Genomic DNA, 15,716 nt, shown 5'->3' with positions numbered 1-15,716 from the left:
AAGAGAGCCTCAGGTCTTCCAAAAGAGCACCCAAGCTTCAACAGACACACAGAGAAAACCCCCAAAAGTCAAAGATCAGGCAGGCTGAATAGTTAAAGGTTTACAGTACAATGTTTAAACAATCAGATCTATCATGAGCAGAATATAAAATTTAATGTTCCAAGGTTTGAGATAGATATAAACCTAAAAATATATGTTGGCTGGAGAGATGGCTCAGTAGTTAAGAGCACTGGTTGCTCTTCCAGAGGACCTGGGTTCAATTCCCAGCACCCAAATGGTGGCTCACAGTCAATCTGTAACAGACTTCTGACCTCTTTGGGCATGAGGCATGCATATAGTGCACATATATGCATACAAGCAAAACACTCAGACATATAAAAATGGGATAAAAATCATAAATATGTATAGTATATGCATACACATATGTATTAGTTGGGTGTGGTGGTACACACATTTAATCTCAACACTCAGTTGTTGCAAAGGCAAACAAATCTCTCTGAGTCTGAGACTAGCTTGGTCTATGCAACAAGTTCCAAGTCGGGCAGAGTTATGCAGGGAAACTGTCAGGACAAAAAAAAAAAGGCAGAAAAGAAAAAGTGTGTATGTGGTATAATTTCATTTATTTTAGTGTTGACATCAAGCTTCTAGAAGCATCCTGCTGAGCATGGTAGTGCATGCCCTTGACCCTAAAGAGGAAACAGAATTCAAGATCATCAGGCTGGCAAACGGCAAGCTGCAGGCTAGCCTGGACTGAGACCCTTTCTTGAAACAAAACAAAAAAATTATCTCTGAGAAAAGAACCGCTTCATTGTTAAAACCCTTCCTGGAAAAGGAGGGCGAATGGGATCTCATGGCAGTCGGAGCACTGAACCCAAGCCTCTGGTGCATGGGATCTCATGGCGGCGGCGGCAGCAGCGGGGAGCACGGAGCCCAAGCCTCTGGCGCTGTGTGCAGCACACACCCTGTCCTCAGTGGACACTTCCGTGCATCACACCCAGCAGGGCGTGCACTGTCTGTCAAGGTCTTCGATCAGAATGCCTCCACCAGTAACCTCCTCCACTCCAGGTGTGAAGTCGGGTTTTTCTTTCTCCTCAGCCACCTGCCAGCCAGCCTGTTGGCTACCAACACACAGGCCAGCAGCCATCTCCACTCCACTCCTCTCCGGCATCGTTCCTCAGCCTCTGACTCTGTCCCCGCTAAGCTGCGTGCCTCCCTTTCGCCATATCCTTGACTGGTCTCTTTCATCAAGGTCACATAACCAACTTCTCTCCTATTCCCAGGTCCAAACCCCACTCCCAGGAGCCTGGGCTACGACCTCAGCCTGGAAAAGGATTTTACACCCAGTTTTTACTTGTAACCTCTGAAGTGTTATTTGCTGTTGTTGTTGTTGTTTTCCTTCAAAAATGTAGAATGCATTCTTTCTGAAAAGGTAACCCATGAGGTCAGGATTTCTATTTGACCCGCACATTTGTTTGACTCCGTTTATGGACCTGTTCAAAATGACATCGGACCCGTCAACTCATGCTAACTCGGGAACCTATCCATTACTGATAACCCTACCCAGGTTTTCTGACACAGGGTCTAGATATATACAACCCAGGCTGGCCAGGAATTTGCAATCCTGCTTCAACCTCCCACATGCTGGAACACCATACAGTCCTGTAATAAGATTTCTACCAAGCAAGATAGCCACACTCTTATGAGGGTTGTCTTCGTCAGAGTTACTACTGCTGTGATCCAACACCATGACCATAAAGCAAGCTGGGTGCTGCTTTTTCTACTCCTCAAGAAACAGTCTCTAGAAATCTTTGGGTCGGGGAGGACTCTGTGGTTCTATCAATATTTATTTCCGTTTCCTGTCTTCTTCAGTATTAGATACAATTGGAGATAACCGGTAATTTGCTGAACCCGAAAGCAAAAAGCATTAATTCTCTCCCACAGGTGCAGCTGGGCGTGGAAATGCTCGCCCCAGGGCTCAGGCCATTTTAACTTCTTTGCTGGCACAACCAGGATGTCATTTACCGCTACGTTTATTTTCCACATAAAGAGTTTCGCTGTTGAAACTCTCAAACATTTTTAAAGATTTATTTCATTTTTTAAGTGATAAATGAAAAAGAGAAATTAAAAAGGAAAGGAAAGGACATGACTGTTCCTAGGTAGGGTGGAGGAGAAAGTTCACTGTAGATAAAGGGGTATAGGAATGGGAAGGGACGTCTGGGAGAGTGCAGAGTGGATATGACCAGGCTGAGCTGGGCTGCTGGAGAGAGGGGGAGGGGAAGGGAGAGGAGAGAGAGGCAAACCAGTTACAGTATCCAGGAGGCCAAAGGTGTAAGGGGAAGGGTAACCAAAACATCTGGCTTATATAAGGAAGAGCCTCTGGGGAAAGGGCAGCCCAGTCCCTGGGCAGGAGAGTTCAGGGTAGAGGGCAGGGTATACCAGCCACACCCTGTAACAGGTAAGGACTGAGGGATGCTGGGAGAACCTGGCATCCAGGTCCAGCTTTGACAATGTTAAACAGGCAGTTCAGCTCAGTCCAGCATTTGAAACTTAACAGTATATGAGTGCTTTGCCTTAACGCACGTATGTGGACCACGTGCATGCCTGGTGCCCGAAGAAGTTGGATACCCTAGAGGTCATCGGATACCCTAGACCTGGATCATGGACGGCTGGGAACCACCATTGTGGGAACTGAACTCTGGTCCTCTAGAAGAGCAGCAAGTGCTCTTGATTGCTAGGCCATCTTCCTAGTCCCATCACAGATACCTTCACAGCTGACTACCACTCAGCATCGCATCCTGCTGCCCTTTCAAAACCGTCAGCTGATTAATCACGGCCTCAGGGCTTTCTCCTCTCGGAACGGAACGCAAGCAAAGTACTTACTGCCGGGAGAGCACTCCATTGGCCAGGACGCCTTCATAATGACTGACGCCTTTGCTCTGCAGCAGGTTGATGTGGCCACCTCGTTCGTCGGCGATGATCCCCGCGTGGATGGCTGCTTTGCACAGTAAAGAGGTCTGAAACAGAGGGACACCCTCATTCAGCACTCACCGAGGAACACACTGGAAACGAAGCTGTAGCTGGCTACTTTTGTTGGAGTTTTTGTTTTGTTTTGCTTTTTTAGAGACAGGCTCTCACTATTCAGCCCAGGCTGTCCTTGAACTCACAGAGATCCACCTGGCTCTGCTTCCCAAGCTCTGGGATTAAAGGCCTGCGCCACCACCGCCTGGTCTAGCTTTTTTTTTTTTTATCTCAAAAATTAAATAATAAAATGTAGGTGGGAAAATGGTGAGGGGATAGCTCAGTAGAGGTCAATCCCCAAGACCCAAGTGGCAGAAGCAGGGGACCAGTGCTTGTCAGTGTCTTCTGACCTCTACACTCATGCTGTGTTGTGTGACTGCAATGGCCGCCACAGGCTCAAACATTTGAGTATTTGGTCTGCCGTGGGTGGAACTGTTTGGGAAGGATTAGGAGGTATGGCCTTGTTAAAGGAGGTGTGTCATGGGGCAGGGCTTTGAGGTTTCAAAAGGCCAAGCCATTCCTAGCTAGAGCTTTCTGCATTATTATTTTTGGCTCAACATATGAACTCTTAGCTACCATGCCTGCCTGCCTATCTGCCACCATACTTCCAGCCATGATGGTCATGAACTATAAGAAAGCCCCAATTTAATGCTTTCTTTTCTAAGTTGCTTTGGCCATGATGTCTTTTGACAGCAATAGAAAACTAAGACGTCCCACCCACAATAAATGAATGCAATGTAACTATTTTTAAAGGGACTATGTAGCACAGTGGTGGAGCACCTGCCTATCATATGCAAGGCCTAAGTTCAATTCTCAGTCCCATCTGCAAAAAATAAATGCATAAATAGATGATAAATACTAAATAAAATTTTAAAGAAAAGATACTGCAGGGCTGGAGAGATGGCTCAGTGGTTAAGAGCACTGGCTGCTCTTTCAGAGGTCGTGAGTTCAATTCCCAGCAACCACATTGTGGCTTATAACCATCTCTAGTGGGATCTGATGCCCTTTTCTGGCATAAAGGCATACACGCAGATAGAGCACTCATACACATAAATAAATCTGCCTCAGGCGTTGATGGGGGGGGGAGGCAGGCATCTCTCCCCTGTCCATGACGCCCTAAGACAGATGAGTAATGGGGATAGCTCTCCCACGCTCACAACTGGGTCACTTACACCTTTGCCAACAGGGTTAGCTGTATTGTGCTGCCCAGACGAGGTGCAGGGTCCAATTTTCTGGTGCTGCAGCTGGTTAGGGGGAGGGGCAGCTCCCTCACCAGCTGGAGGCAGCAGAGCGTAAGGGGGAGGGCATCTTTCCCTCATCCTCACTGCCACACTGCAGATGAGGGAGGCGGTACCAGCTCTGCCCCTCTCATGCCCTCAAGGCTGGCTCATCTGCACCCCTGTCCACAGGAACAACTCTACTGTGCTGCCCAGGTGTGGCAGAGGGCCCGTTCTCCTGAGTACTGCAGCTGGTGAGGGGGTTTCGGCTTGCGCTTTGTTAACTCTCATGTGTCTGCTTCCACTAAAAAACTTTGTGCACGGTAATGCATGCCTATAACCCCAGCATTTGGGAAGCAGCGGCAGGAAAATCAAGAGTTCAAGGCTAGCCTCAGCTACATATACAGATTTCTAGGTCAGCCTGGGTTGCATATGTGCCATAGCAAAAACAAAACAAACAAACAAACAAAAACAAAACAAAACTCTCGGCAGCTAGGGATACAGCCCCTGGGAGAAACGCTTGCTCAGCGTGTTCCAGTCCAGGCATCCTGGCTCGACTTTAACCGCATTACATGTGCGGAAGTCATTTCTCTGCTCTGGCTTTTCTTCCTAAGTCAACCAGGCAACAAGGACAGACTAGATTATCTAGATTATGTGGTATCCACTCTGGACGTCTGCCACCTTCTGGCTCTACCCAGTGCACCCTTTGTAGGGCTCACACAGGCTCGTCTGCCTCCCTGTGCCCCAGGATGGAAGCAAGTTAGCTATGGTCTGCTAGGCAGCGCTTCCCAATGCCTTGAATCGTTTCTTCCTCAGAATCCTGTCTGGTGATGGATGAACACCTCGGGAGCTATGTTCTCTACAGAGCTCCCAGCGACTGACAGACCAGAGGTCAGTGAGCAACATCACCCACCAGGGTAACTAGTCATGAAATATTCTGACTTCCCCCAAGGAAGATCCGAAGAGTCCGATGGTACAGATGCCTATTAAGGAAAGTTTTAAGTATAGATACATTTCCCCATAATATTTAATGCAGGGCACAGGATACATCTCTAGGGCACAAGTCACCAGATCTGTCCATTAAATCATCATGATTAAAATGACCAGTATAAACCACAATTTTTTTTATTAAAAAAAAAAACAACAAAAAAGAGATTCCATATCTTACAAATTTAAGCATAATTCATGCTTATGAATGCCCCCTGTATCAGTTTAAAAACTGACCTTCATTAAATCTGATTTAAAAAGCCAAAACACCCCACCTTGAACAACTAAGACTTGGATTTTCCAGTTAGTTTTGCTGTACAGGTGCAGCACAGTGAAATGCACACATGGTCAAACCACATCACTGGTTTGTGTTAATTAGTGATTTGCCTTAGACAAAATCCATTAACTAAACTGAAACAACAGTGTTACAATTCTTGAAGAAGCAAGGGGAACACACACACAGCTCTAGCTCTTGAAGACAGCTTTTTTTATTTTTAAACTTATATTTATGTAAAGATCTATATTTCTTGCACATATTTAGGAAATATGAGAAGCACCCTTGCACTGTCCAGTTGACTTAGGAAGACATGAGGGGTTTACGTGGGAAGCCAGCCTGGGCTACACAGGGAATTCAGTGTTAAAATCAAATACTATCTCAAAAGACCAATAAAAGTTCACTTTGCCACAAAGGTCAGCCAAACAGAGTGGCATGAAGACCCACATGACTTTCCAAGCGATCATCGATCATCAAATCACCCCAGCACTGTAGCATCTCCTTAAAGTTCCTCTCAGGAAAAGTCATCTGGCTGTCACAAGTACTGACAATGCTTTAACCAAAATAAATATAAAGGTAAACATTTTGGGGACTGGAGAGATGGCCCAGCGGTTAAGAGTGCTTCTTGCTCTGGAAAAGTTCAGTTCCCGGCACTCTTGAGCTCCAGAGGATCTGACACCCTCTTTTGGGCTCTGAAGGTACTTCTTGTACAAATGTGCAAATACATACGCATAGATATAAAATTTAAAAATCTAAAAAAGAGTAAGTATTTAGCTTGCAGTTAATAAAACATGAGCTAAAAAAACCCAGTAAGGGGCTGGAGAGATGGCTCAGCGGTTAAGAGCACTGGCTGCTCTTCCAGAGGTCCTGAGTTCAATTCCCAGCAACCACATGGTGGCTCACAACCATCTGTAATGAGATCTGGCACACAGACAGAACACTGTATACATAATAAATGAATAAATCTTTAATAAATTTAAAAAAAAAACCAGTAAGATGCAATAAAAAATAAAGCACGTGCTTAAACTGTTAGTCAAATGATAGCAAGATGTAAATTATAAAATACACTCCAGAGCCATACTTGATGTTACATGCCTGCAACCCAAGCTTTAGGGAGACTGAGGCAGGAGAGTTTCAAGCTCAAAGGCAGCCTGAGCCACATAGGAAAGTGAACATCCATGTACAATACAGAAGGAAACATCTCAAAAAAAAAAAAAAAAAAAGAGCCAAATTCACCTCCAATCAATCATGTGGCCTGCTCCTATGTGCTTCATTATAGCTCCTACAGTCTTCATTTCAACATATTTGAAACATTTCTTTCTATGCAAGTAATATTCTATAGAAATTTTAGGAAATATGAAAAGTCACTCACATTGTCACTACATAGAAATACTTGTCATTATTTTGTTTTTCCTACTTTTTTTTTTTTTTTTTTTGGTGTACATAGGCCTAGTTTCTCACTTTCTCTGCCTAACCAGGAGTAGTATACTTTAATACTTCCCTTCCCTTTCTCCAGACTCTCCCATCCATATACCTTCCCTGCTCCCTCAAATCTGTGGCCTCTTTTTCCATTAACTATTACTGCATGCATATATGTGCGTGTGTCTGTGTGCATCTATATCCTGCTCAGTCTGTGTATTACTGTGTTTTCAGGACTGATCATTTGGTATTGGACAATCAGTGGGTGCACTCTTCCCTGGGGAAGACTCTTTCTCCTGCTTTCAGCGTTCCGTAGTTGCCTGTAGTTTTTGAGTAAGGTTGAGACCACGTGGGCTCTCCCCTGTCCACTTTGGTGCGTCTGTTGTTGTCCCCGTTGGCAGTTTCTTGAACATGTTTTGCGAACAATGAAGTTGTAAAATGAATTAGTTAAGGCCCGCCCACAAGATGGTTTTGCAGGTAAAGGTGACCACTGAGCTGCCATGTTTGATACTTAAATTCAGTGGTGGTTTGAATGAGAATGGCCCCCATAGGCTCATGTGAATGTTTGGTCACCAGGGAATGGCACTATTTGAAAGGATTAGAAGGATTAGGAGGTGTGGCCTTGTTGGAGGGAGTGTGTCACTGGGGTGGGTTTTGAGGTTTTTCTCTCGGCCTATCGGTCAGGATGTAGGGCTGAGCTTCTGCTCCAGGACCATGTGTACCAACAAGCTCCCCACCATGACAATAATGGACTAAGCCTATGAAATTATAAGCAAGCCCCCAATTACATGCTTTCTTTTATAAGCGTTGCCTCGGTCATAGTGAGTCTTCACAGCAACAGAACAGTGACTAAGACAAGTTCAGTTTTTGGAATCCACACAGTGAACACAAAATCGGCTTCCGCAAGTTGCCCTCGGCCCCCACTCATGTCACGGTACACAGTGCCCCCACAACAACACAAATAATAATAAATGAATCAGTTCACGTATTCTATTGAAAAGCAGATGTATTCCACTATTAGCAAGCTGGAAAGGTGCCAAAGGAAAGCCGCCCTGTGGTCACATCTTAAGAAGCCCAAAGCCCACGCAGTTCTGTTGGCACCGAAAACAGACATACTGTAGATGCCTACATTATCAGACAATGAGACAGAGCCCAGATTCTTAAGGCCTCAAAAAGACCCTTAAAAGTTTCCCCCTGTGTAGCCTCTGAAGATCTCTTCTGTCCCCACCTCACTGGCACCTTCACACACATATTATCACCAACAAAATGCTTGTAATGGCTACATATTTCTCCACACTATTGCATCCCATGCTGTTTAATGACTCCTTTTGTGCAGCTGAAATTGGCATCTCTATGTTTAGCCATTGATCAAGCCATTGCTTTCTGCCTTTTGGGCCACACAGAACGAATCAATACCTTTTCTGTAATTATCTCTTCAAGACCATATATTCTCAGTGAGCTGTGTGATCCCAGCATTTGGGAGATTACAAGTGACAGGAAGACAGAGTTCAAGGTCAGCCTGTGCTACATGAGACCCTGTCACAGACGACAGACAGACAGACCAACCCACGGACACATTCTCCCTCCAGTCAGAACACTTGCTACTTCAACGGCTCCTCAAGTAATTAGTTTTCCAGATTCTGTTTTCGTGATGTACAGGATGCTTTAGCTTTGCAAAGAACCTCCCAAAAAAAGACTCATTACACTGAATGTATTTCCTAAGAGGAAGCTGCCACGGAGCAGACTCTAAAATAACCCTCAGGATCTGCTTCCTGGTAATCTCCCTTGTAAAATGCTGAGTGTGTACGGAAGCTATGATGTTTTTCTATTAATAACTCCTAGAACCAGGCAAAGAGGCAGGATGTCACCCCTTCTCACTGGAGCCCATGGTAGTAGGAGATACTTTTGCTAGTGATTCTCCCTTGGCGGCTTTGGGAAAGAGTGCAGCCATGTGTGGAAGCGCGTAACAAAAAGGACAGCAGCACCAGGCACCACCCAAGAAAGCAAGGTCTTTGGTCCACTGACCCCCAAGTACCCGAATGTGCCCAGCACCACAGGCTTAGGAGGCCACCTGTCACTAGAGGAAAGCAGCTCCAGGTGACACGTCAGCTGTAGCCTTATGAGATCCTGAAGTGGAACCCACTTGAACCCCGCTCAGACTCCTAATCCATAGAAAATGAGAGAGACGGGGCCAGCAGGATGGCTCAGTAGATAAAGGAACTCGTGGAAAGCCTGCCCACCTGAATCTGATCCCTGGATTCCATCACGGCACGAAAGAATAAACTCCTGAAATCGTCCTCTGACCTCTGCGTAGCAAACATGCATGCACAGGACACACAAGACACTGACACAGATACAGACACAGACAGACAGACAGACAGACAGACACACACACACACACACACACACACACACACACACACACACACACGTGTGGTGGTGCATGTCTCCGATCCCAGCAATTGGGAGGCAGAAGCAGGGAGGTCACTGAGTTTGAGGCCAGCCTGGTCTGTAGAGAGTTCCAGGCCTGCCAGGGCTACATGGTGAGACCCTGTCTCTGAACAAGTAAGTGCACAAGCAAGCAGAGACAACTGGAGACAACAGATGTTGCTTCAGCCTTGGTGTGTGCACACTATTATGCAGCGGTTAAGTATCTAACAGATATGTCAAAAGCACTAATCAGACTTCTCTAAAGAGATGTGCTTTCAGGGGCTGGAGAGATGGCTCAGTGGTGAAGAGCACTGGCTGTTCTTCCAGAGGACCCAGGTTCAATTCCCAGCACCCACATGGCCGCTCACAACTGTCTGTAACTCCAGTTCCTAGGGATCTGACACCTTCGCATCAATGCACATAAAAGAAAATTAAAATAAATTATTAAAAAATAAAGAGAGAGAGAGATGTGCTTCCAAAAATAAACGTCAGCCAGGCGTGGCGGTGCACTCCTTTAGTTCCAGCACTCGGGAGGCAGAGGCAGGCAGATCTCTGAGTTTGATGCCAGCCTGGTCTACAGAATGAGTTCCAGAACAGTCAAGGCTACACAGAGAAACCCCTGTCTAAAAAACAAAACAAAAGCAAAAGCAAATGGTACCAAGGAGTTGGTGAGTAACGAGGGACCTGAATGTTAGCCTTGTAAGATAAGTACACAGATCTAACACACAGGAGCACTGGTCCCCCATCCCGTTACACCCCTACCTCCAACACACACACACACCCACGCCCACCCCCCCCCAAAAAAAAAACAAAAACCAAACCATAAAACCCCCCAAAACAGGAAAACAATAAAAAACTTTGAAAGGGAAGAAACTCCAGTTTGACATCTGACTTCCGCTAGCTAATTTCCTGGAATCATTTAGGAATAGCTTTGCTAAGTAAACATTCAAAACAAAGAGGTATAGACCACTGGAAGAGTCAAAACTTAGGTGTCCCACATGGAGGAGGAAAAAAAAAGAAAGGAAAAAAAAGTCCAATAGGCCAGACGAATATCCTGTGTCCAATTTATAAACAAAAGCAATACAGGAAGGAGGAAAGAAAAAGCAAAATTACACCATGATCTATTTCAAAATCAGGATGTGCTAAGAGAAAAAACAAAACAGAAGAAGAAGAAGAAGAAGAAGAAGAAGAAGAAGAAGAAGAAGAAGAAGAAGAAGAAGAAGAAGAAGAAGAAGAAGAAGAAGAAGAAGAAGAAGGAGAAAGAAAGAAAGAAAAAACAACCCTGCAACAAAATTAAAGTCATGCTTTCTCTCCAGCCGGCTGACTTCTCAATCTCTGCAGGGTGAGACACTTCTCCATGCACCAGGACACGTCGATAACAGCTTTTCCCAACACTATACAGACTTTTCACATTTTGAACAAATCAGACCAACTTCCAACAGTGAAATGTAAATCCAACTATTTTAAATAGTAACATGAGCTAAGAGAGCAGAGAGGGGCAGGCTTCCTGGATGGAAACCTGTAAGTAGAAATAAGTGGTGGATTATGTATTAGGAGCTAGGACAGATTAGAAAAATAAGCTTCTGAGACTTATTTTTGTCTGGGAACAATATATATAAAATCCAGAGAGTCCTCCTAGGCATAGAGACGGCGGCGGTGGCGGCGGCGGCGGCGGCGGCGGGCAGCAGCGGTGAGTGAGACTGGGACAGATGGCTTTTACTCTGTGATGTGACCAGTCAGGTCCTTGGCTCTAGTACAGAAGCCAAGTGGAGCACTGGAGCACCAGGGCTAGCCAGATGACTCAGAGTCAGCAGAGCTTGCCATCTGGTGATGCGGGCCTGACGGTCGACACGAAGTAAGGAGAAAACGGACGCTAGAGAGGTGTTCCGTGATCTCTCTCTACACACACACACACACACACACACACACACACACAAAATATAAAAGAAAAAGAGAGGATGAACCCTGAGTTCAAGAGAGGGGAGAGAGAGAGAATATGAATGTTTTAAGTATACAAATTTATGACTTTTTTTTTTCCTCTCCCAAGACCTGCCTCTGCCTCCCCAAGTGCTGGGATTAAAGGCGTGTACCACCAGCAGCCGGAATCTAGGGCCTTTTGTAGAATCTGGACAGGTGTTTAGATCTCAAGGCTCACGTGTTAAAAGCCAATGCCTAGCCCGTGGCACGATTAGCACGTGGCAGGACCTTTAGGAGGTTGGCCTTATGGGAAGAAATTAGGCCACCAAGAATGTGCCCGTGCAAGGGTCTGTGGAATGCCCCTTTGGCCTCTCTGCTTCCCAGCTGTTCTCAGGAGAGCAGCTTGCTCTATACATGCTCCCCCATGATACACTGCTTTATCTCAGACTTCCCCCATGATACACTGCTTCATCTCGGACGTCCCCCATGATACACTGCTTCATCTCGGACGTCCCCTATGACATACTGCAAGCAGGCTGACTGAAAGTGCCAAAAATGTGCGACGGAAACAAACCTTCACACTCTTAAGAGTAGATTTACCGCAGGTATTCATTACAGTAATGGAAAGCTGACCAGTACAATGGAATAACACTTAAGTGCTAAAAATATTTTTGTTCTTCATTTCACTTCTATTACTCTTAACAGGAAATAAGAATGAAAGCATAGACTACTTTGGTTTCAAAAGTAACGCATGCCACCATCTCATAAAAAAGCAAATGCGCATCCGTGTAGATTTCTGTATCCCATTTCGTTTGATTTTGCAACCAGTTCAGGCACAGCAACCAACACTTACTCCTTTGGTGTTACCCTTAATCACTTACATCTCTGTAGCCATCTTTCATATTCCCAGAAATGTCTCCTGCTATGTCTCTACAACCAGCTGGGCAGAATTTGCTGGAAAAAAGAAGAAAAGAGAATTTATATTTGATCAAACTACATTGAAACCAAAGAAAGACATTAAATTAAACTTCAGGTTTTTTCCCTCTTTCCTAACACAGGCAACACTATCTTGCTTTAAAGACAAAGGAGAAACCTAATTTACAAAAACACAAACTGGTCTAAATGCTAACCTGGAGGAAAGTTTCACAGAATAGTTCCTTGCGCCGGGAGGTGGTGGCACATGCCTTTAATCCCAGCACTTGGGAGGCAGAGGCAGGAGGATCTTTGTGAGTTCAAGGCCAGCCTGGTCTACAGAGTGAGATCCAGGAATGGGGCAAAGCTACACAGAGAAACCTTGTCTCGAAAAAAAAAAAAAAGAATAGTTCCTTGCTTTCTATAAGGATTCATCACTAGTAAGTATTAAAGCAGCTTCCCTAATGTGCTTTGATTCTAAGATGCCCAAGAAATACTTTTAAGATTAAAGGAAAATTTACCTATATAGTATAACCCTATTCTTACTAAAAGAAATGTTTGAAATTTTATGTTTGGATGAACAAAAGGAAGAGGAAGAGAAACACTCCTGAACTCTCTCTTGGAACAGAATTTCCGTGTTCACACACTACAACAGCTCATTCTCTAAACTATACTCCCCCGCAGAAACACAATGGAAGCCAGATGTGTAAATTTAAATATTCTAGTGGCTGTTCTAGAAAAATAAAAAGACTAAAAGAAAATTAATAATATACATTTAACACAATATATCTAAGTCCTGTTAATTTCCACATATAAAGAAAAACAACAAGAATCAAGGAGATAATTTAACTTTGTCTTTTCTTAGTATTGGGGATATATGTTACGACTGCAGTACACTTCACTTTGGACTTGATATAGCTCAAGTACAGAGTCATCAGGGCTACTGTAACAGATATTACTACTCTGTGCTAATAATAAATTACCTTTACAGTTTAAAAGGCCTATTTTAAAATTAGGGTTCATTCAGGGTTCATCATACAAGTCGGTAATCCTGACTAATCCGAAGCCTGAGACCATACGATCACATGTTTATGGACAGGTTTGACCCACAAGTGTGTATACACACACACACACACACACACACACACACACACACACACACTAAATAAATAAATAATAAAACAAGCCTCAATTCACTTAACAGTCATCATCTGAGGAGCTGTGTAGGAGCACATCACAGAAGCTAGTGTGGCTGAAGGGTCTCAGTGCTAGAGGCTGGTGACTTGGCTCAGTCTCTACTTAACTAGCTGCCCCAGAACACTGCTCTCATCTCCCGGGCTCCATCTCTTTATCTCTAGTTTCTTGAAGTGTCAACTCATCAAGAACGGCTACTTACATCTTTGAAACACACACAAACACACACACACACACACACACACACACACACACACACACACACACACACAGCCAAAGTATAAAACCAGACAGCTCTGAAGATGAATGCTGTACACCCATTTCTATATATACTGCTTGATATCGTCTTTCCTTCCTTCCTTCGAGATTATAGTATAATCACACCATTATTTCCTCTTTCCGTTTCCTCTCTCCAAGCTTCCTTATATGCCCCTTCTTGTCTCTTTCAAATTCATGGTCTCTTTTCTCATTAATCATCGTTACATATATGCAAAAACATATATTCCTAAATACACAAATACAACCTGCTTGGCCTCCACAATGTATGTATGTTTTCAGGGTTGACCATTTGGTACTGTATAATCAGTTGGCGCTCCCAGCATTCCTTAGTGGCTTATATTCTTTGTGTAGAGTTTGAGGCTTCTTTGCTCCATTTAAAAAGTGACAGATTCCAAAATAGCAGCTGTTTGTTTTTTTTTTTTATTTCCTTCCTTTCACTTTCCTCTTGCTGCTTAGAAAATTAGGCTGTAATGACAACTAATTATGGAATGACTCAAATAGACATTTCAGGGTTCTTTCCTGGTGGCCTGTGTGGTAGTAGTCATCAAGGAATTGAGAAATAAAAACAACCTCCTGCAGGTCCACAGGTCCTTAAGAGACAAATTGCTCAGTGCGGGATAAGCCTCTGGATTCAGAACGTTTAGGGTTGCAGGCAAGTGAAATGGCGGCAATGATACACATAATGTAAGACCCCCGGGGAGCCCTCACTCGTTAATCAAAAGCCGGAATAGCTCGTATGGAATGCACGGAGAGCTATCGTAAGCAAAATGCAGAAAGACTAAATAGCCTCATGCTAATGCGGTCTAATTTTGCTGTCAAATGAATTGACAATCAAATTGACAATCAAATGAGTAACAAAGGGCTTCCAAAGCTCGCTGTACTCCGGAATTATGGGTAAGGGGCGCGGGCCTCCCTATACTAGTGGCCATACTTAAGCATTGCCAAATGGCTGGCCTAAAGTGGAACCAGTCTGTCATCATAATGCCACATTGTATTCTTGAATATATTCTCCTTCTCTATGATGCCCAGGGCCCTGAATAGGTTTGACTGGTAAAACTTTAGAGGCCATTAGCCTCTGTTTACATGGGCTGAACAATAACCTTCAGGGCAACATTTATTTCATATGCTTTGATTCCTCATGTTTCTCTGGTAGAGTTAATGTTAGCTAATACTGGGATTGACTGTGCTGTGTGCATCAAATACCTACACTGAGAATGTCCTAAGGTGTGAGACAGTTAAGAACACAGGCTCTTAAACCTAACTCGCCATGCACACTCAGTGTGGTTGACTTAGTGGTTGTGAGCCTCTATTTCCAGGACGGAACAGAAGCAACCTTGCAGGCGGGCTGGAATATTGCAGAAGCTACTTCTGTGTATGGTGTAGAGCACTGCATGGGCCACTGAGAAAGCACTCGAAAGTCACAGTTTTGTTATTGCTCTTGGCAGCCACTTCTAGACAGCAATTCTCAGCTGGGGGTGCTTGTGTGTCCCAGAAGACAGAAGGCATTGTCTAGAGCTGGTCTTGGTTGTCACAACTGGCATGCGGACAGTGAAATTCAGAGAGAAGCCAGGCATTTAACATATGCCCGGGACAGCCCCACACAACAAAGAAATGCAGAAAGAGCATCCCTGTGGTTCGGTTTCCTCTAGACCATGTGACTTCATCAATGATGGAGAGGGAAATGTGTATCAGAGATTAAGTAGATCTGTAGTTAAAGTAAAAGCTGAGATAACAATCCTTATCTATATTCTCTCTAGGCTTTTCTTTAGGGTTAAAGACAGAAGACCCATAAAAGAACTAAACAACTCAGCCAGGCAGTGGTGGCGCACGTCTTTAAATCCCAGCACTCTGGAGGCAGAGGCAGGAGGATCTCTGTGAGTTCAGGCTACCCTGGTCTACAGAGCGAGATCCAGGACAGGTTCTAAAGCTACACAGAGAAACCCTGTCTCGAAAAACAAACAAACAAAGAATGAAACAACTTATTTCCACACACCAGTCAAAGAAACAGTAGACTCCAGACTCAACTGTGGCTCACTGGTAATACAGCATAACTCTGGGATCAGCAAACT

The 15,716-nt window shown here is 44.4% G+C and overlaps 1 protein-coding gene across 1 annotated transcript in view; it reads right to left on the bottom strand.

The window, feature by feature from the left end:
• The window catches only part of Dcbld1 (discoidin, CUB and LCCL domain containing 1), an 82,220-nt gene that overhangs the window by 17,603 nt on the left and 48,901 nt on the right, over positions 1–15,716 (bottom strand). The window contains exons 5-6 of the mRNA XM_028894947.2: positions 12,144–12,216; positions 2,881–3,014 (exon numbers count right to left, since the gene is read on the bottom strand). Coding sequence (XP_028750780.1) covers positions 2,881–3,014; positions 12,144–12,216 — 207 coding nt within the window. The remainder of the gene's footprint in view (positions 1–2,880; positions 3,015–12,143; positions 12,217–15,716) is intronic.

Source organism: Peromyscus leucopus, chromosome 8a (genome assembly GCF_004664715.2).
Source record: "Peromyscus leucopus breed LL Stock chromosome 8a, UCI_PerLeu_2.1, whole genome shotgun sequence".
Lineage (NCBI taxonomy): Eukaryota > Metazoa > Chordata > Mammalia > Rodentia > Cricetidae > Peromyscus > Peromyscus leucopus.
This window is presented reverse-complemented; position numbering and strand designations above follow the sequence as displayed.